Raw genomic sequence first — 21,948 nt, forward strand, 5'->3', positions numbered from 1 at the left:
AAAGTACTCTTTGTAAAAAGACTGTAGGAATTATTACACTTTTATATTATTCTGTTGGGTTATTTATAATTCTGTTGTCATAATAAAATAAGACTGATTATAATCTGAAATCTATTTCATGCTGTGAGAAACAGTTTTTAGATTTTAGTCACAACTCAGAACCATCTAATAATACAAAATAAACTCATTAAAGGTGAAATAAACCTTTTGTTAGAATACACTCTGTAGTGTAAAATATAGTATTAGGTCTACCTTTTGTATAAACACACACTTGAATCCTATCAGGTGTAAACAATAATTCATACTGTTAATATCTTAAAACGAGTTTCCATAATTAAGAAAAAGCATTTTAAGCTTAGTTTACTAGGAGGAAAGACATGACGACAAAGCCGTCAGACACAAATCGTACTGTTAATGTGATAAGAAGAGAAGTGAGGCTGGTGAGGAATCTTTACAAAGTTAAGACTCGGAGTGTCCTAGAGCTAATCCTTCTCACTTATGATGACTGAGATAAAGTGTTGGTCTTTCTTTGATTTGACACGTTTTTCTTTGACTCACATTTGCTTTAAATGAATGGTGAGGAGACAGCTGAAACGATCTTCACACACACACACCACAGATTACAGGTACCTCTGCGAAACTAAATATGTCATCTCTCTTGTTTTGCTCCAGCTCAAGTTAGGATTCGACCACAACAGACTGATGAGCGACAGCAAAGACGTATGAAAAACAATTGTGGCTGGAAAAGTGGACTAGAGTCATTCAATTCACAGGCACCGTCCACATTTTACTACCATGACATTTTTCCATTTTCGCCGTGCACACTTCTGCCCCGCCAGCTGTCTGCCACCTGGCTGTGACAGAACCGTGACTCCACATCGGCTGGCCTAATGGTCGGAGAACCCAGGCATGGGGAACGGCCTGGCAAAAGCCTCGACCCGGTGCCGCAGATTGGTGATACGAGCCACCGTCTCTGGGTCCTGCAGAAGGAAGTTCTTAAAGTCTTGGAGCTTTCCTGAAGTAGAAAACATTCACATTTTTTAATTAGCCATTTTATTTTTTTGCATCAATTTTTTAATCATCATTTTAAATCTTACTTCCTCTTATTAATATTTCCTCTCTTATCTCTTAGCTGTTTAATTTAACTCACTCTTCACTTAAAACATAGAAATGTGCCATTTAGACATAAAAAAACCAAAGATAGGTTGAAGCTTACCTGTCTTCTTCTTAACATCCAAGGCAATCTTAAAACCTTCGTCCATGAAGTCGACCACTTGCACAAACTCCTCTTCCTTAAACTGCCTGGAGGTCAGGGCTGGAGCACCTAAAGTGGATAAAATGTGTTTATAATTCTAGTATTTCCTTGTTTTTGAGTCTATCAGCTCTTAGATTTCAGATGTGTCTCATGAAGGAAGCAGTTCAGTTTTATTCAGGAACTTCATTTGCTTTTCCAGCTTTGAGGAGAAGAAACCTCCTCTTCCTCAGACTTTCAGCAAGAATTCAAAGTGCTTTAACTGCACATCAGAGTCTGAACTGTTCTGTTGATTTTGGCTTCACTACTAACTCAAATTTTTATCAGCCACTTTATCAACTCCTGAGAAAATCTAGCTGTGACGTCGCATCAGAACCCCAGCCAGTGTTTATATCACTGATTTTGTGGGTTTTTTAATCACTAAAATTAGCTGCAAACAACAATTCAAAGGACAGCTGGAGAGTGCTTTAGTGCTGAAATTCAGTTTTTAGTTTTTGTGCCCAAATCAAAACAACTTGTGAAAAACTGAGTTCAACATTTGAAAGACAAAGCTGATAGTTTAGTGACAGTTGCTTTGTAGATGGTTAAAAGTAAAAACGAGTTTAATTAAGCATAAAACTGCTTAAATGTTGGCAATTATGCATAACTGAATAAAATGATGACAATAATTGTGGCATAAATTTGGGAAATGCAAAATTAGGAACAGCCTGTGAAAGAGCAAACGGTGAACAACGGATCAACATCAACAGAAGCGTTCCTTACCTAGCCTTAGGCCACCAGGAGTCAGGGCGCTCTTGTCCCCAGGGCAGGTGTTCTTATTGGCGGTGATCGACACAAGCTCCAGCACCCTCTCAGCTCGGGCCCCATCGATGCCCTTAGGCCGCAGGTCCACCAGGACCAGGTGGTTGTCTGTCCCACCTAGAATATTCAACACAGAGTTCAAATTTTCAAACACTTATCCTATTATTTTAATATGAAATCTGCATTTGTATTTTCTTTTTCATAACGCCATTAAATGAGCAAAATCTAATTAGGCTACATGCGCGGCTGAAGTGTGACAGCATCCATCTGCCTCCCCTACTTGATGGTAGCAGCATGTTACAAGTCACACCCACTGCAAGATCAAAGCTAGACTAGACAAATGTTCCAATCCTACGCGTTCTGTCATAGTCACGCCGTCTGCAGACAGCCTTTTCTTAGGAGGGAGATAAATGGGTCAGGAGTGTGGTTTTGTATCATAAAAACATACATCAGCTGTGCTTGAAGCAGGAAGGGCAGCACTGGAAACGTTCAGCATAAACGTATAATTCATCACAATAATCAATATGTATAAAAATCCTGAAGTAATTCTCAGTCAGGTTAAAGCTGTGCTAACGCTAACCCGTATCCATTCAGGGCTGATGCCCTCTGTGTGTTTATCTACCTGTTGTGAAGCATTTTTAATTGTTCTGTTTAACTCGGAAATAACAGCCTTTCATTTATTTTCCAATATGGTGGACAGGAACATGAGCAATTATTCTTGCTAAGAATTCAAATGTAAAATTAGCGCATATTTCTAATTTATCTACAGGAATCGGTCATTTTAGTCTCTAACTCATTTACTGCCATTGATGACAAAAGTTGTCATTTTAAATTCAACCGCTCGCTGCCATTGACGACTAAAGCGGTCAATTGCATTTTTGTAGCGGGGCGGGCGTGGGAACGAGCCCCCGCACCGTGCGAAAAACATCGTGTCTCTAAAGCTGATCGTCTTCTGCCCATGTCACACGTCACATGATCAGGAAGCAGAAAATCCATGATTTCGGAGATTGTTTTGGAACGCGGCTGTGAAAGAGTGAGGCGTCAACTGGAAAAGCTTCTACACTCACACTTGGACAACGGATTATGAAAGAATGGATAATGCTAGAAATGCACTGATTCTTCCTGATCACAATATTCTGTGACTCTTCAAATAACAGTAAAAACGCTCAAAAACACTGCCAGTCTCAGGGGCTTTCTGACCAGGAAATGTCTAACATTGAATGAGTTAGGACAAAGACGTTCACTTGTTTTTTAAAAACATTAGCAATGGTGTCTAGTATGAATGAATGCCTTGTGAGTCGATCTCTGTAGGAAAAACAGCTCAGATGCTCCTGTTTCAGGAAGTAGTTTCAGGGAGCAGAAAACGGCAGGATTTGCGGTCGTATTCATTATAGTTTCCTGATATTCAGGCATATTATCTGTGATTTGCCAACAGCAACGTGACTCTACCACTGCCATCATTTGCTTTTCATTGTTGACGCTTTATTTCCACAAATAACACAGACCTGAAAGAGTTCTGCCTATTTGTGGAGTCGATCATGCTAACAGTTAGTTGCTATTAGCCTAGGCATGCTCTGCTCTCTCCTGGACACTAATCCCACTCACACACAAGCATTGGCTCCACTCCGCCCCGCTCGCCCCAGTGAGGCCCGTACCACACCGCCTTAGGAATGCGGACATAATTGAGCACATGGGCAGTCTGTGATGTCATGAGTGCATCTTCGTGCATGTGGGCGGGGAAAAGAGCACAAAAATGTCTGCAGTGTCTACATTAATAAACTAAAGCGGCCTGAGCAGTCTTTTGGTGACTGATAATTTGTCAGTGAATTTGGTCTTTAATATTTACCTTGTCTGTCAGACTAAGCAGCGCGTTGTATCTTTTATCAGTGTTACAAGGTCTTAAAATCTCTTTTCCAGTTCTTTTGTTAAAGCATCTGAAACAGAATTAAAACACGACTATGCACATGCTGCAGCGTAAGCACAAACAAGCCTCAGTTTTTTTTAAGGGTATCAATTTGGGGCCATACATCAAAAAGCAGCTGAGGCCAGCGTATTAAATGCTAAACAAGACTCAAGCATTTGCTCACAATCGCAAAGCGACCACTTTCATCAGATTTTATTTACTTGACTGACAAGGCAGCTGTACAGGTATTAGTCCATTTGCACATCATGAATTTAAATGCACTTTTGTCTTTTTACCCCTGCTGTGTAATTAGCATTTTATGACAGGTGGTTTTACATGACTTTGTTTCTTTTCTGTATGATGGATCAATGCCTTCTGTGGCAGTTAAAAAAAGAGTTAAGAACAAGTCAGATTACCTGAAACCAGCGTGTATCCTTTGCTGAGAAGAGCTGCAGCCATAGCCTTGGCATTCTTAAGTACCTGATCAATATAATCCCTAAACATGGGAGTCGATGCCTGGACACAAACAGGTCAGTTTGGTTAGCTGCGTCTTTCGAGAGGCTAATTATCTGATATTAAGACAAAAAATTTATTTTATCTCAAAATGATTACTTTCTAACTGACAGTTACATCAGAGCAAAGGGAAGCTTTTATTGGAGGAGTGGGGGGTCACACAATGACATTGAGCATTAATGTTGAGCAGACCTGTCTAAGAGCCACAGCTACACCAGCAATAGCATGGTTGTGAGGTCCGCCCTGCAGGGAGGGGAACACCGAAAAGTTGACCTTATCTTCCAGGTCGTACAGGATTTCTTTTCCTTTCTTGTCCACTGAGCGAACGCCTTTACGGTAAAAGATAAGGCCAGCCCTGAAAAGAAGAATCAATAAATAAAACATTTGAAAAATATAAGCTTCACATGTCATTGTTAAAGGTGCAACATGTAAGAATGACATTGTGTGGTCAAATTTTATTACTGCAGTACTGCACTACACCACAATGGACTCATTATTCACTTCACACATACATTTCACTGTGACAGAGTTTTTGGTAATTGAAAAAGTAGTTTGAAATATTTTAGATCTGACTGCTTCAACGCTAGCCTCTAGCCTGCTTCACACGATATTAGTGTAAAACTCTTTGGAGCTTTTTGCCTGCCGGTGTCGAATTACAAATGCCAGCGCTGCTGCTGCTGTGTTGTGATTATTTTACAGTAGAAATCCTACATATTGTACCTTTACTAGATTTTTTCTTCTTCATTTTCACACTGACTGCCCTTACCGTGCTCCTCGGAGGGACTTGTGAGTGGTGGTAGTGACCAGGTCGGCATGCTCAAAGGGGGAAGGGATCGCCTTGGCCGCCACCAGGCCACTGATATGAGCCATGTCAGCAAGCAAGTAGGCATTAATCTCTGAGCATAACTGATAAAAACAAAAAGATGAGAAGTTTCACATTTATGTAAGGAAAGCATCAGAGGAAATGATACCGACCCCCCACCCCAAAAGCAACTTTAGGAACATCAAACTAAACCACATGGTGATACAAAAGCCTCTGGGACTCAAGTAAGTCGTGTTAAGTGTTATTTGGCTGTTTGAGATAAAAGATAAGCTTTTAGCCTTTCTACATTTGCATTTTCTCTGCATGATTAAGATAACTAACTCCACACCTATCTTCTCAGAGGGAAGATTTTTAAAGATGTGTAATTAGACTGAAGTCTTAAGAGGCCTGAAAAAATTACAGCAACATTCAATAAATCCATGCCTTCACTTCCCTGCATTTATTGGAAAAGGCAGAAACAACAAAAAGCTTGCTAAAATGTAAATGTAAACAATCTTTTGAGTTTCTGAATCATCAAGACAATCTCCCTTCCTCTGGCATCTAAACTGGATCAGAACTGGTTTATTAGATGGGAAATCAACAGGGAGAAGAACATCAGAGTGTAGTTGGAGGCCAGCAGTGTAACAAAGAGAAAATCCAGGTGGCATGCCAGTTGCTGAGTGGTTATGGTGGTTAATAAAAACCAAGCTCTGTGATGGTGGGACACGCCACCTAAAGTGGAGCTCTGCTACAAAGCAAACCAGTTATGGAGTGAATGAAGTGAATCAGCAGGTTAATGTAACAAAAAAAGAAAAAGGCTCCTCTTGTGCACCATGAAAGAGTCCAGTGAATAAAGAAGGTCTCTCCGTGTATTTAGAGCAGATCTCAACTGTAGGACAGAGATCAGCAAAAACTGTTCAGGCCTGACCTACCTTTAAAGGAAGCGGGTGTGTCTGACATTTCAAAGAAAAGGGCTGGAGGAGTTTTGCGTTAGAGGACAAAGCTGGGTTGACCTCCTTTACACTTGGAGAAGTCAAGAAAACCAGGGGCAAGGAAGCAGAGGGCAGGGTGAGGTTTGAATAAAGGGGTTTTAATTCACCTTCCTGATGCGGGCATAGTCAATGAGGCGGGCATAGGCGCTGGTGCCAGCGATGATGAGCCTGGGCCGGAACAGCTTGGCTGTCACCTCCATCTGCTCGTAGTCTATGAGTCCCGTCGCAGGCTGCAGAGAAAAAGACAGGGAGAGAGGAGAGAAAAATAATAATGAAGGGAAAAAAACAGAACCACGAGAAAGTGGAGGAGGAATATGAAAATATGAGGGTGTGTAAGGGTCAGGAAGAAAGGAAACATGAGAAGATAAAAAAAAGTTAGACGTGGAGATCAAGAACGAGCATATCAACACGGAGAAGAATTTTTTCCATTTGAAGCTCACCCGAAGCAGCTGCAATTGAAGTACTTTGGCTACTTTAAAAGGGGAGAGGATCTATCTAAGGGAGACATTTACACCTATCATATTGTGGAGGAAGATGGGGCAATTGCAGTAATGCACCCCTACTTTTCCTAATTCAGCCTTTTAGGGACCTGCTAAACCGGTGTGATGAGCCTGAACAGATTAAGCTGGGTTTAAGACTCTCCCTGTTCCATTCAACCAACCAGGTAATGCAGGAAACACGTTAGCTAATAAATAAATCTGAGGCTGCGGTCTGAGTCGCATGTCTGGGGACTGATCCTACACTTTTACCATTCTGAATCTCCACCGAGCATCAGAGGGGAGATGACCAACGATTGCAGAAAAACAAAGTAGGAGACAGACAGAATGGAGAATAGGAGTCAGAAACAAGAAAAAGAATGGAGAATAGGAGTCAGAAACAAGAAAAAAAAATAAAGAGAGAAAACAGAGTAGCGAAAGCTTTATTTAGACAACCTGATAATCTCCCATCTCAAGAGCACATCTACGATGCTCCCTCACTCCATCAACCTGTTCATCGTGAGGACAGAGCCAGTGATGCTGGCCAGCCTGTCGATTTCCCATTATCTTTCTCGCAGAGGGGTCTTGCCTACCCATACATCAGCAGGTCTGGACATGCAGACCCTCACTGCCATCCATCAGCTGCTACCAACACTATCACAAAACCATAAACACCAGGAACAAAACACATTAAATTCACCAAAGACTGATCATATCTACTGAATATGGTTTGTAGGAATTTCCCTTGTTAGATGTGGGGGGAGCCTGATTATGAAGATCTACATGCAAGTGAACAATCCCATGGATGTTTTCCCTGCTGAGATAGTGGGACTGCATGTTGCACTTTGTAAGGTGGTCATACATCAACTTAAATGCTTCAATTGTTCTTTTAGTAAGCAGCTGCCAGCAAATGTCTGCCATCTTTAAATTTCCCTGAGTTAGGAACCCTACTGCAAATAATTGAATGGTCATATATTTATTATGTACAGGTTAGCAATAATCTAATTTAAATTATGTTCACAGATAGACGCGTTTGTGAATTACATGCTACAGTAGCTTGCCAAATTCCTGCAACGGTGTTTAGCAGAGCAGACTCGAACCTGAATCTGCTCCACAGCGCTGCGGTCAGCTAAGAATAAACAGAATGGTGAGGAGTTTTCTTCCGCTTGTAGAGTTTAGATATTCTTAGTTTCACGACCATCATGTTTTTTCAGAACCCCACTTGATTGTGAGCCTGCTACTTGCTAGCATTAGCTAATCTGCCCGTAGTTGCACTTTTGATCCCAAACCGTTTCTGCCTTTGGTCTTTGCTGGTTTCTGTTTTCCTCTACACCACCTAGATTAATTCATTGTGCATCAGTAAGAAACTTACTGTTCTAAGTGTGTCGTTCGTCATCAAAACACCGGCTTTCTCTCACGTTCTGATCTGCCTCTGTCTGCTCTGTTGCCTCCTACACATGAGCTGTGCCAACGCATATCTTCATCGATTTTATTGATGCATTGTTGCACAATCAAGAATGCTCTTGATGTCATGGCGACTGGATTATGTTCGTCAAGTTGCACCAGTCTGATTAAACTATTATCTGCTCAACGTCCAAAATAAAAGCCGAAATATAAATGAATGTGACTCATGTGTGTTGTAACTAGCATCGTGTGTTTTGGCTATGTGGCGTTATTAAGTGTTCTTCTATTTCCTTTTGTACTGAATGAATAGCTCAAGAAAATCTACTTTAAAAAGACAACATCAAATGTCAGAGTAATGGGATAAAAACTTTCTGAAAATAAATAAATAAACAAATAAATAAATAACAGATTTACTTTACCTGAATGGACAAAATTTGTAAATTTTTAAAATGTACCAACAAAATCGATCAAAAATACAAACTGTTAGTAAATGGGTCACCTTTTTATGACACTGCAACATTTTTTATTGCCAGTTTCCTTATTAGGAAAGCTGAGAAATCATGGTGAGCATACAAGGACAGGTGGAAGGTCTCTACTTACATTTAACTTGTAGGGCATGGACTCAAAGTAGATTGACGTTGCAGAGATTCTCTTCACATCAGACATGTAGCCATGAGTTAGACTGTCAAAGGGACACAAATAAAAAAGAAAAGTGTTCACTATTTTTTTAACAAACAACTTTATTTATGAAGAAAAAACTCTTTTGTAGCTGATGATAGTGTTTTACAAAAACATGGATAAAACTGAATTGATTCTTTTGATAACAAGTGCTGACTATCAAAAAAAAAACTGGGACAGCTTTAAGGGTGATAATAGCAAAAGGGACAAAAAAAGAGCGTGAATACTGACTGTCCTCCATCGGGCAGGTCCAGACCCATGAGACGGTCGTGGGGGTTGAGAACAGCAGTGTAGGCAGCAAAGTTAGCAGGAGAACCAGAATAGGGCTGAACATTGACACCCCACTTTTGTGGGTCTAGCTCAAAAGCTTCCAGAGCTCGCTTCTGACAAAGAAGCTCGATTTGGTCGACCACCTCTGCTCCACCATAGTACCTGGTGTTGAGAAGGGATAAAAGTTTCTATTATGTAAAATAGAAGTATGAATCCTGAAAATGCCACTTGATTTTACTTTATTACAACTAAGACATACAGTAACTTTTTTTTGCCTCCTAAGGGCCTCATGATATTTATTCATATATTAGAATCTTAAACCTAACTATGGTTCATCTGCAATTATGTCTGACCACATGAAGTGAAAGTTAAGTTTTTATCAGCTGTCACTGAAAGGCAGGCAATAACGTATTTTCCTGTGTCTGTCATCAACAACCGAATAACATTTAGACTCAATCTCAATCAAGATGGACAACACAACTAAATTTGGCTAGTCAAAATCAATATAGAAATAGTTTGAACAATCAAGAAGACCAAAACTAAACTCAGCTATTTTAATCACTGCAAAGCTAGAACTTGTTATGTTCAGTACTGTAATTCATCACAACCACATAATCTGAGAACTAATTATAATCATTTACTTGCTGTTGGAGTCAACCTACTTGATTACTTAGCAAAATATTCTATGAACCAATAAAAGATTTAAACAAAATGCATCACTCAAGAAACTATAATTTGATAATTCTGGGACTCAACCCAGTTCAAGATGTCTACCACTGCTAATAGGCATTAACGAACAAAGACATCGCTATAGCCAAGTTTACGTATTTATTAGAAACTGAGAACATTTGTAGTAGTAGTACCTGAATCATTCACATTCTCATACAGACGTGAACAAAGTTGTTGGTACCCTTTGGTCAATGAAAGAAAATCCCACAATGGTCACAGAAACAACTTGAATCTGACAAAAGTAACAATAAATACAAATTCTATGAAATGTAACCAATGAAAATCAGACATTGCGTTTCAACCATGCTTTAACAGAATTATTTAAAAAAATAAAAATAAAATAAGGAACAGGCCTGATGTTACCCCTAACTTAATATTTTGTTAAACAACTTTTTGAGGCAATCACTCCAATTGATCGATTCCTGTAACAGTCAACGAGACTTCTGCACATCTTAGCAGGTATTTTGGCCCACTCCTCATAAGCAAACTGCTTTAGTTGTCTCAGGTCTGAAGGGCGCCTTTTCCAGACGACATGTTTCAGCTCCTTCCAAAGATGCTCAATAGGATTGAGGTCTGGGCTCATAGAAGGCTACTTTAGAAGTTTCATGTTTTCCTCTTAGCCACTCTCCAGGACTCTAGAAGGCGCTATATCAAATACAGGCCATTTGTCAGATTCAAGTTCTTTCTGTGACCACTGTGGGTTTTTCTTTTATTAACCTAAGGGTACCAACAACTTTGACCACATCTGTATATGGGTGCTAACAGACTGCTAGAGATCTTCTGATATTATTATAGGACTATACATGATGTTGTTTTTGAAGATTTGACAAAAAACAATTCTCAACAGAAGTTGATCTTATTTCAAAACTCTGGCATAAAAGGCACGGGCTGATACGTACTCCTTCAACAAATGCTTGTTCCTTTTATCATCATCTCCTAATGGAAACACTTGCTTTTGTAAAGTAATCTACTGTGTTCACCAGTAGACCACACACCGTTCTTTATTCAGACACGATTAGAAACTTAGCAGCTAAAGCATCCAGTGAATTTCAACAAAACTCAAGGGAAGCTGTACATTTAAAAGGAAAGGACACATTTGTCAGTACAAAGTAAATCCTTCAACATTTTCATTTAATAAATTGTTATTTAATGGAGACTACAGCCGTCTAATGATAACCACCTCTGATCCCTACATGCTTTAACAGATTCAGGGCAGAAAAGGAGCAATAGACAAGAACAGTTTAAAGCTTTAAATCAATGACACGAACCTTTGGTTTCATTACATTAAAGCGTAAAGCAGCAGATGAGTGGGATGTCAGGGAGGTGGGGGGGGTGAAAATTAAAAACACATTCAGTGGGAGGGAGATTTATGAGAAGCTTGTATCCTTGGATTCAAAAGACATCAAACGATTAGCATTGAGCATTTTGGCTCTCGGGTTGATGCTGATAAATGTGAATTATAAAAGAAATAACAGGAAATGCAAAAGACTTTATTTAAACGGACAGTTTAGATTATTTACGATATGGTAAAGGTGTATGTCATAGAGCATAAATTAGTATGCACCTTTGCTCGTGTCTATTTTTTGTGTCTGTAGCAATGTCCTCAAGCACAGAATATCAGCAGTGTTAATAAGGTGAGGTGTGACTGAATAAACTGTCACCTTTTCCCTGGGTAGCCTTCTGAGTATTTGTTGTTCAGACAGGAGCCCTGAGCTTCCAAAGCAGCTCGGCTGCAGAAATTCTGTGGTGAGAACGAACACACACACCCACACACACACGCACGCACACACACACACACACACACACACACACTCAGATCAATGAAACGAGAGGATAGAAGGGACAAGGATGGCAGATTAAAGTATGTTAAGTGATAGTGAGAAATCCCCCTCTGGCATAAGGCAATCATTACAGTATTGAACTCCTGGACATCCATAGACTAACACTCCATACTTCACAGTGCTTATCGCCACGCTGCTGGAGGGCATGAGATAAAGTAATAAATGTTTCTGTAGATGTTTGGATACAATTCTGGGGACTTCTCTTTAAATCATTTTTCTATTTCAGAGAAAAACAAACAAATGGTAAGCATGTTCTTCTGAGAAATAGACACAGGTCTCCAACAAGGCAAACACTCCACACCACAAGTGGGAAATAATCACTGAGGTTAGTAATAGGGTCTAAAAAACATACATGGTCTTACTCCACTTGTGTTGTTTATTTCCTCTGACTGGGTGGTGGTGTATCGTGAATGAGTAGTTATGCTAATGCTTCACCAAGGAGCAAAGATGAGATCAAGGAAGATAACAGCTTCAGTAACAACTTTCTATTGCATCCGTCTGTCATGCTGATAACTGTGCATATATTAGCACAGAAATACATTTGCAGTGCTGCAATTTGAGGTATATGCTTTCTGTAGGTGGCGTGCATAGAAATGTACGTCTGACTCAACGAGCGTCTGCCCGGCTGTGCTGCCATGGGCCTTGCAGGTTTGGCTGGTGGTGGCAGGAGGAGCAGAATGAAGATATCAGTTTTATCTCACAGTCGAGTGGTCAGGCTTTGTGTGGAGACGAGGCTGATATACTCCACTGAACAACTATGGTGGCAAAGAGGAAACAAGGGAAGAGGAAAAGAACAACAGAAGATTAAGCCTCATCTGCCCTTCTGAATAATAAAATTCTCCATTTCACGCTATCCAGCCCTGGAAGGAAAACAAAAAGGGGCTGCCCAAATCTTTTTTTTCACTGTAAGTACAGTGTTATTGTTGCTTACAGCGAGCAGTTTCCTGCAGCATTTCACCACTGAAGCCAGTTTTAAATAATTTCGTTGCACAGCGTGACAGTGGATGCCAAGTAAATGTTTAGTGAGGCCGATGTTCCTTTAGCTCAGTGTTTATAATACATGTTTTATCATTAGCATGTTTGATTAAAAAGATTACCATCCTATAAACCTCCTAGGGTTTTAGAAATAACAATAATAAAGGAACGTGGTGACATAAGATATGATTCCAAGATATATTAGAAATGAATGAGTCATGATTTTTTTTACTCAATAAATATAAATATGCACTTCCCTTTTTATTTTTGTGCTTACTGCACTATTCCATCCTCACAGTAATAATCCTAGAGTAGTCTGTATTCATTCAGCTCTAATTAGAAAATGTTTCAGTCCAAATGAAAGCAGCAACATATGAGATAAACGTTCTGCAAATCCACCTGCTTCGCCAAAATGTTCATCACAGATTAAATGTTCTCAAATACAAACACCACCAAAATACAAGTGAGGAGCCGCCAGCTCTTACAGATGGAGTGCTGTACTTCTTTAACCACAAGGCAAGTTAAGTAGTGTACAATGATGAGATTTCTACCAAAATCTGACTGAATTTATTTTTAAAAGTTTCAATTCCAGGCAGTTTTACTACTTCTAACTACATCCACAGTTTTAGTTGATGAATCATATTGAAAGGTGTTTAGCACTTTCTCGTTTCTTTCGGCAATGTGGGTTTCCGCTTCTGTCGGAAGCGTCTCAGGCTAGACACCCGAGGGGATGGGGTGAGTGCTCCGTGACCGTGTTGGCATTCAAAACTTAGCTTATCCTGTAGATTTGCTGCAGCAGCTTTAAAGCACTTTTATATTCTATCAATCAAAAGCAAATAGTTCTGACTAGGGCTGCAACAACGAATCGATAAATTCGATGAAAATCGATTACTAAAAGCGTTGGCAACGAATTGCGTCATCGATTCGTTGTGTTGCGCAACTCTTCCTAAAGCCCCCTCCCCTCCCGCCCGCCGTTGCGCGCAGACCGGTGGAGAGCCGGCAGGTGTTTGTAAGAGGAACATGGCAGAAGCAGCGAGACCCCAAAAAAGTAAAAACTTCTAAAGTTTGGGAGCATTTTCAGTTGAATCAGGCGAAGACATGCAACGTTTGTAGGTCAGACTTAGCATGGCACGGGGATACTACGGTGATGATGCAGCGTCTTAAACGCAAGCATGTCGGAATCATCAGCGAGGAAGGAGAGAGCTCTGTGTCTGGGTAATTTAAAAACTTTTCAAAAGTGATTCACCCAAGCCCCGGATTATTACACAGGCTAGACATGCCCTAAGCTCGTTAAAAAAAAGTCTATAAAATTGTAAGCGCGACGCTATTAGATAGGCGGGGGTGGGGTGGGGGGGACTCGCGCTGCTGCGGACCGGTTCCGCCATCACATTCCCGCAGAAACTGGTTGATCACACCGGGGCCAGACCACTAACATGTGGCTTTACAACCACAATGTCCTCAGAAGCGAAAACGCTTTTAAAAGGGAGGGAGGAGTCCTAACTGTTGCTGCAGGCGTGTTGTGAGAGTGCAGTTATATACTGGTTAATGTATTTTTGGGTTCAGTTGCTTTCATGTGGCCTAATGAGAGTCTATTTGGGATCATTGGAATGATCAGCAGCATTTCTTGATGTGACTTTATGGCAGTTGCCCAGGGCATCATCACAAGGAGGATGGCATTCATTTATTTTTGTTTTATTTGGTATTTTTCAGTCATTTTTGGAAATAGTGATTAATTTTGATTAATTCACAGACAATGTTTAATTTCATTTAAAAATTAGTTGTTTGACATCCCCAATTATAATAAATGTCTACAGATGAGATCAAACAAAACAGATGAGAATTGCCCTTAAAGAGCAAGTCACCCCCAAATAAACTTTTTTTTTTTTGCTGATAAACTAAATAAACGAGTGTCTAATCGTGCTGCAGACACGTGTCGTCAATAATTTGGCACTTCAGTGCATCTTAGTTAAAATTTAAATATTCTGCCTAAAACTGGCAGTGTTGTGCCGTTGTCAGGTAAAAACTCTGCACTGTATTTTAATTTAAATCTGCCACCGCTATTGGCTAAGAAGTATGCTATGATGTAAACTGGTACATTATGATGTCACAATGCTGTCGTGAGCCTGAGTGTGTGTGTATTTGTTAGCGGCTCCGCCCTCTCGGTCTGCCAGGCAACAGCATGTGTTGCATTTTTCAAACATGAAGCTGGAGTGGAGTTAGACTCTGGTAGGGGTTGACTTGCTCTTTAAGCTGTTTAACTTGGACCAAGCATTTTAGGTCACAGATAGGTGTAGCTTAGGGTCTCTGTCTATACACCTTATAAGACAATTTAGGTGATGGCATGTTGTTTTTCTGCTATTGAACTGTTTTCTAATAATGTTGTGTTTAATAAAGTGAAGGAAGGAGAAAAATAACGTTTCCCTAGCAGTTTTTAAAAATGTCCCTATGTAATCCGATTAATCGTGTCGAGACCCCATCCGATTAATCGATTATCCAAATAATCGTTATTTGCAGCCCTAGTTCTGACCTGACATTAGATCATGAAATTGTGGTGGGAATTTGGGAGAAACATCAAAATATTCAGCTGCTACATAAAGGGTTTCATGTCACTACTTCAAAATAAAAACATCCTCCTGAGAGTGGTATTTCCAAGTTTAAACAGTATCTTCCTTTCAGTTTCACATTTTTTTATTGTAAATAAAAAAAAATCTGAAAACAATAGTAACTCATCTCATAGGAAGATGATTAATTAACTGTACTGAAGTACCTCAGATGCAATAAGCTCCAGACCCCGACTCTGTCTGTCCTTCTCCTTCTGCAGCAGAGACCACATCTCAGGGTCATCCTCAGCCAGGCTCTCCTGACCCGTCCAGCGGCGATCTTCGTCAGCTGCACGAGTGGCTGCATGGGACTGCTGGAGACGCACGCTGAGACCAACCGGGGCACGCTGGCACAGGGGCTGGGGACAGGAGGAAAGTTGAGAGTGTGATGGAAGAATGCAGTAAACGGCATGGTCAAGTGGAAGAATAGCCTTAAAAAGAGTTGTTTGAATTTTAAAATTAGACCATTTAACTGAATCATGACGGGGTCATGGTTGCTGAGATGTTAGAACAAAGAAAAGACGCAGTTATGCTGAAAGTCATGCATTACAAGTGCTCAGAACATGTTTCAATAAAGCAAGCTTCCAATTTTCAAAGTGACAGCCTGATCAGTCTGATAAGAAGTCTTTGAAGTCTGTTACTTTTTCTTTCTCTCACCCTAATACGTAGCCCTGCACAATTACAAGCTTGTGTGTTTGCCTGATATCAATAATCAGCACGGTTATTCAATTATGCCTTCATCAGCACTTCTATAAACTGAGCAGCTGACTTTTACAGCCTCAGTGTACCAAAAGTAAGCATAAAGAGAACAGATTCAGCACTTCCTGCTTATCTAATCTGGACCGGGGTTGGCAAATTCTGCGGCTGCCTCTGCAGCGCCGGCTCACATCGGAGAGCCGAGACCAACACTTAAACGTGCTCTTTAAAATTTCACGACCTCTATCGGGTTAAATGCTGCTTCCACTTCCCTGACTTTGCTAAATGACTGCTTGAACCATCAGAAAGCCCTTTTGTGTCATTCTTGATGTAAGATGCAATAACTCTATGAAAATAAAGAAAAAAAGTGTTTCCGCCAAAAACACTGGGGGGTTAAATTAAACCCCTGACATGTTGATTGGACTTAAAACAAATGGGCTCTTTGAGGACATTTAATCAACAATATGATGATGACCCTGTGCTCAGATCGATCGCCCCACATCTAACCCATAGTCATCATCCATACAGGTGTGCTGGGGTGTGAGGGACAGCCTCTCTTTAATAGCGCCATTAAAAAGCAATCAACACGATGCGCAGAACTAGATAAAGACATCCATATTAAAAAAGCCATTCTGCTCATTCCACGTGTTATTAAAACTTTTTAGGGTGTTTTACTTTCTGACGACATTTTTTACACTTATAACCAGTGAAAAGAGTGCATTTTAAAGCAAAGAATCGTGTTTTTGTTCTCATCGCATCTTTGAACACACTGCTTCTTCTGCTAGCTGATCTGGTTGAGGGGACAAAAATGACACACCAGGGTAAGCAGTTGGCGCACTGATTAACAGTTTCTAAACCACCTCTTCCCTGGCCTTCTGTCACTGGTGGAGGCAAAGATTTTTGGAAAAGGTGAGAGTGTTGGAAGAGCAGGAAAAAACAAGTTGAGCTGCATCAGAGAATGCGTTTGCTCACTGAAAAATCACACGGGTCATTAAATCTTGACAGGAACTATCCTTTGCTCTCTGCTGTACTCGACCGAAGCAGCAGCTAAAAAAAAACTGCACAAACAACAATACATCAACTAACGAGTGCTCAGCAGACAAGGGAGCCTCTCCCTGCCTCTTGCCTCTTCGCTTCCCCTTTTCCTATCTTCCTGTCCCCATCCTGTCACCTGGTTCTGCTGGGCTAACTCAGCCATGTAATATTCGTATGGCATCTTTATTTTGGCTTCCACAAGGGCTTCAACAAACAACACCCAGGTTAGTCCCTCTCTCTTCCTTTCTGCTTCATTCATCAGCCCCGATCATTACGGAAGATTAATTAATAAACACAAGATAAAGAGATCCAAGAAAAGTGAGAATCACGATGCAAGCACCAAATATGTCACAGAGGGACTATTTTAGGCGACAGATTACACTGTCGTTTGAAGGTGAACTTCATGAAAAGTCTGCTGTGAGAAAAAAGGGGCGGAAGAGGCCACATTAACCTGGGTGCTGAGCACAAAATAATGCACTATATCTTTGTGGTGATGATGATGTCTTTGTTGGCACTTTACCTCTCCTGTCAAACATCTGTATGCAAAAACACAGCAGAGACAATGAAAAGAGAAGAAAGAAAATCATCTCATTAATCCTACTTCTGGGTTATTTTTGCCCGTTTCCCTGAACTAGCTCCTGAGCAGAGTCAATTTTACAGATGGCTGCTGTCCCTCAGTGGCTATACCAAACAACAATCAACCCTGTAACACAAGAAAAACAAACGAGACGAGAGAAGAGTAGAGGAATGGCGAAGGAAAAAAATGGATATAAAAAAAAGCAGAGGAGTGTCAATAGGGCAGCAGCATCCGTCAGTCTGACACGTAGTTGCCCCTTTCTCTGTCACTGACTAATAGCAGGACTGTCGGTTACAAATTGCCCTGTGATTCACTCGCGATGACACTAGACTGAGAAATCTGGATTGAGTGGAGAAGCACCAAGGGACGCAGGGACAATCCAGGCTGGCTTTATCAGGATCAAAAGGTCTGTCATGGAGACAGAGACTTAAGAGATGCAGGTAATAAAGTCAATCTTCTAGAGGTAAAGGCAGTGGAATGAAGCATTTATACTTTTAATTGACCCTCAATATTTAGGTTTTTACCAAAGGTTGTAAAAAGAAAAAACATTTCACTACACAGTCTGGTGTCAGATGCATGCACGGTAGGGCTGGGCGATATGGCCTAAAATCAATATCACAATATTTTGAGGATTTCACCTCGATAACGATAAATGGACGATAAAGGCAGGTATGCGCAGAAACAAAAGTTGTCCACTAGATGGGGCTGTCATGTGTATTACATTGTTGTGCAGCTTCTTAAAGGGACATGAACGTTGCCAAAATACACACATCTTTTCATTTTTTTATTAGCAAACTTATTGACATGGAAAAATGATCTCAATAAGAGTCAGAAATTTCAATAACGATGAATTTTCGATTTATTGCCCAATACCGGGTCAAGCCAAGCTCTTGGCCTTTCTTGCACCATTAACACTAAAAAGAAATAAACAGTACTTTAGTGCAGCCGGCTGCTCATTGGTACTCTGGGATCACCATCACGAATCTTTTTCACCCAAATCACACTGGGTGCGTCTCTGATGCGTTACAGCAAAAGCACTTTCAGGGGTGTCCCAGAAGCGTCTGGCGGCACTGCTAAGGACAGGATTGGGTTCTACTTTTGATGTGATGTGCTTCCAGGACGTGTCAGACTTCGCCGTTAACATATGGCTAGACAGGAAATCGCAGCCTTATCAGCGTAAAGCATCCGATAAATTTCAAAACAAAAGACTATTGTACAGTTCCTTCACTATGTAAACATGACATCTTTACCGGTGACTGAATGACTTATTTGCTTCCTGCATCTTTTGAGGAGAGCAACAGTGTGTTTCGGCATGAACAACCTGGTGGGGGACAATCACAACATTATAAATGACAACAAACTTCAGTGTTTCCTCTATATATGCTCGGCACCTCGGCTACAAAATCCTCCCCCCATGGACCACGCACCGAAGCTACATGATCCACGCCCCCATCGACTGGCACCATGGTTGGAAAATGTTCGAGCTGCCTTTGTACAAAGACAACACAAAAAAGGAGAAGGCACGGACTGAAGTTTCAAAAATTATCAGAGTGGATGGTAAATTGAAATCACTTATAAATATATTATTTTCAAGCGTACAAAGTCAATTCCCCTGTGATTTAGTGATCAACAACACAGACAGCCAATCTGAATTGGACACATTCTCGGTGTGGACTGACACGCTGCAGTGTTCGCTAACACTCTGCACCGCAATCGTTACGTGCCGCAGTGGCTCCTCACTCACCCCGTGTGAATTAGGGTTTAGGCGCTCCTTGGCTTTAAACCACATAGTTTAAACAAGCTTCTGCAAAACTTTATTATAAGCAAATGCATTAACTCAATTATTAATCCTGGGTGTGCTGGAGCAGAGGAATGTTTAAACCATGCACAAAAGGTCCTGAGGACCAAGGTTGAAGACTACAGCATTAGTGCTAAGCTACTTACACCCAACCTAACCGAGATATACATTTTTACTTAAATTCTGTTTTCTTGATCTGGTCATTGTCTTTTTAAACTCAATGTTAAAACTAGTAAGAAACAACTTTGCCAAACCCAAATCCCTAATGTGTAATAGAGATCCCATGCTGGCACTAAAAAGCTGCATGCAGGCAAGCCTTCAAAGAAACAAAACTGTCTTGTGATTAAACCACAACACACTTAACCAATTAGCACCAATAGAAAACTCATGATAACATGTGAGTCATGTGTTCAACAAGAGGCCTCCAACACTGACAGTGACTAGCAAAAGCAGGTCTGAGTACATGCCTCAAAAGCTTGACCCAAACTCTTTCCAAATATATTTTTTTAATATTTGGAAATGTATAAAATCTCTAAGCAGGTTGCATTATTAACAACAAATTGAGACTTCCACCTGCAGACAAATTATGAACCTTTGTTTAAATTCAAATTACGAGACACCCAAGATCACATCTAAGAAGCCTATAACACAATTAAGGAGGAAAGAAATTCTAATCAATTAAAGTTAAATGGGGATAAATTTTACTAGCAAATTTTAGAAATACAAATGATATTGTTATATGTAGACTGGTGCATTTTATATACAGTAGTATATGTGACATCTAAATGTCTACGTTATGCATTTATCTGACAGCACTTCTTTGGGTTCACAATGTTGGCATCCTGAAGGGTGCAGTATTTTGATGTGAGCCATAAAGTTATATTAAATTATTGGTAAGGGTTTCATAGAATATTAAATCCTAAAATATGTCTGACTGTGTCATTTTAAAAGTGCATAATGAAATGACATGTCAGAGGAAATGTGTACCATTTATCTGGACTGTATTATACACACAGCTGCACTCTAGAAGAAAAAACTACAAATGATTAAGAAGCCGCTAACATAATCAAAATAATAACCATTATTTCCACATGGAGTCAAAAAATACCTCTATCCATTGCACAACTATTTCTGAGCAGGAACTCAGGAGGTTAATATTTTCTCAATGTTAGTTGAAAACAGTTAATTTTGCACTTTGAACTGTATTTTGGATGGAACCCAACATGTCTGGTTTCCACTTTGTTGGCCTGATCTCACCGATCTAATGAGTCATCAGAAACTGGGGTTGAAAATGTATCCAACACCTGTTAATCAATGTGTTATTACAGAAATAAAAAAACACAGTTATGCAACACTAATCGATTACATTTAATTATGTCAGTCACCTGCATTGAATTAGGAGCATTTAATTTGATACAACTGTGGTTTTGAAGGCTATTGGTGAATAAAAATTTAGTATTTATGAAATTTTGAAGTAATTCTTGAGCTTTGGGTGTTTACACACACACACACACACACACACACACACACACACACACACACACACACACACACACACACACACACAAACACACAGGCAGTGTTATGGTGGTTGAATTTTCAGGGTCTTATCTATAAACAGGTTATATAACTGTTATTGAATATTTCCCCTTAGCCTGTTACAACACATAGATAACACAGACAACAAATAAATCCTCCAGTATATTTAATACCTACTCACAAGGTCTCAGTTAGTTGCATACCTTTACAGTTTTGGTAAGTGTGTTTCCTATTTGATTAAAGTTACTTTATCAAACCAATCAATGCTTCATCCCTTTCCATTTCACCTGCGAAATGAGTTTTCTCATATCCCTAAGACTATTGTGACTTACTGATGTTTCTAGTGGTTTTCCGTTATGATGACACCGAGCACTGACTGTTGCATCATTTACACGAACCCTGTGAAGCAGCCGTATAAATTCACACAGCTAGCCTACTAGCCAACCAGCTAGCTAGATGTAAAACAGACAACCTGAACAGACGAGAGAATACAAGCAGTGCTGCATCTGAGCCACCAGCCTATCTTATAATAGCAACTGCAAACCTTGTCAAAACTAAGATGATCAACTTTAACCCCCTCTCCTCCTAACACACGCGCTGAATGAAGCTAGCTAGCAATTCACCTGTGCAGAAACGGTAGATCCATCACACAAGCTAAACACAACAAAAGAAGAAAAAAAATTATACGTGAATGTACAAAAAATTAAAATTACCCGTGCGAGTTTCCTGAGAGCGAATGACAGCATGTTTTTAGACGTCAGCTTAGAAGCACAGCAACACACCACTGCAAGACTCGACTGGCGGCTCGAGAGCGTCGGGTTACGCTTTCCCTGCCGAAAGTGCTGATGGGAATTGTAGGAAATAATAACAAAAGACTCACAATGACATACTCTGTATAATTATTTATGAATTTATTGATTTTTTTGTACTCTTCTTACTTTGCTTTGCATTTATGTGTATACCTGTCAACTGCTTGCCTTGTTTGTGTCTACAAGGGCAAACAATAAAAACGTATATAAAATAATTAAAGTATCTCTATCATCTATCTATCTATCTATCTATCTATC

The 21,948-nt window shown here is 40.1% G+C and overlaps 1 protein-coding gene across 1 annotated transcript; it reads right to left on the bottom strand.

The window, feature by feature from the left end:
- Positions 1-661: 661 nt before the first annotated feature.
- On the bottom strand, positions 662-21,723 carry shmt2 (serine hydroxymethyltransferase 2 (mitochondrial)). The gene is made up of 12 exons (XM_015959165.3): positions 21,595-21,723; positions 15,404-15,595; positions 11,482-11,561; positions 9,053-9,253; positions 8,744-8,825; positions 6,371-6,493; positions 5,236-5,375; positions 4,662-4,824; positions 4,373-4,472; positions 2,015-2,170; positions 1,217-1,324; positions 662-1,015 (listed from the first exon to the last, which is right to left on the bottom strand). Exons 1-12 carry the CDS (start codon positions 21,625-21,627, stop codon positions 888-890), a joined length of 1,506 nt encoding a protein of 501 aa, XP_015814651.1. The 5' UTR covers positions 21,628-21,723; the 3' UTR covers positions 662-887.
- Between the last annotated feature and the right edge of the window lie 225 nt (positions 21,724-21,948).

The sequence above is a fragment of the Nothobranchius furzeri genome, chromosome 3, assembly GCF_043380555.1.
Source record: "Nothobranchius furzeri strain GRZ-AD chromosome 3, NfurGRZ-RIMD1, whole genome shotgun sequence".
Taxonomy (NCBI): domain Eukaryota; kingdom Metazoa; phylum Chordata; class Actinopteri; order Cyprinodontiformes; family Nothobranchiidae; genus Nothobranchius; species Nothobranchius furzeri.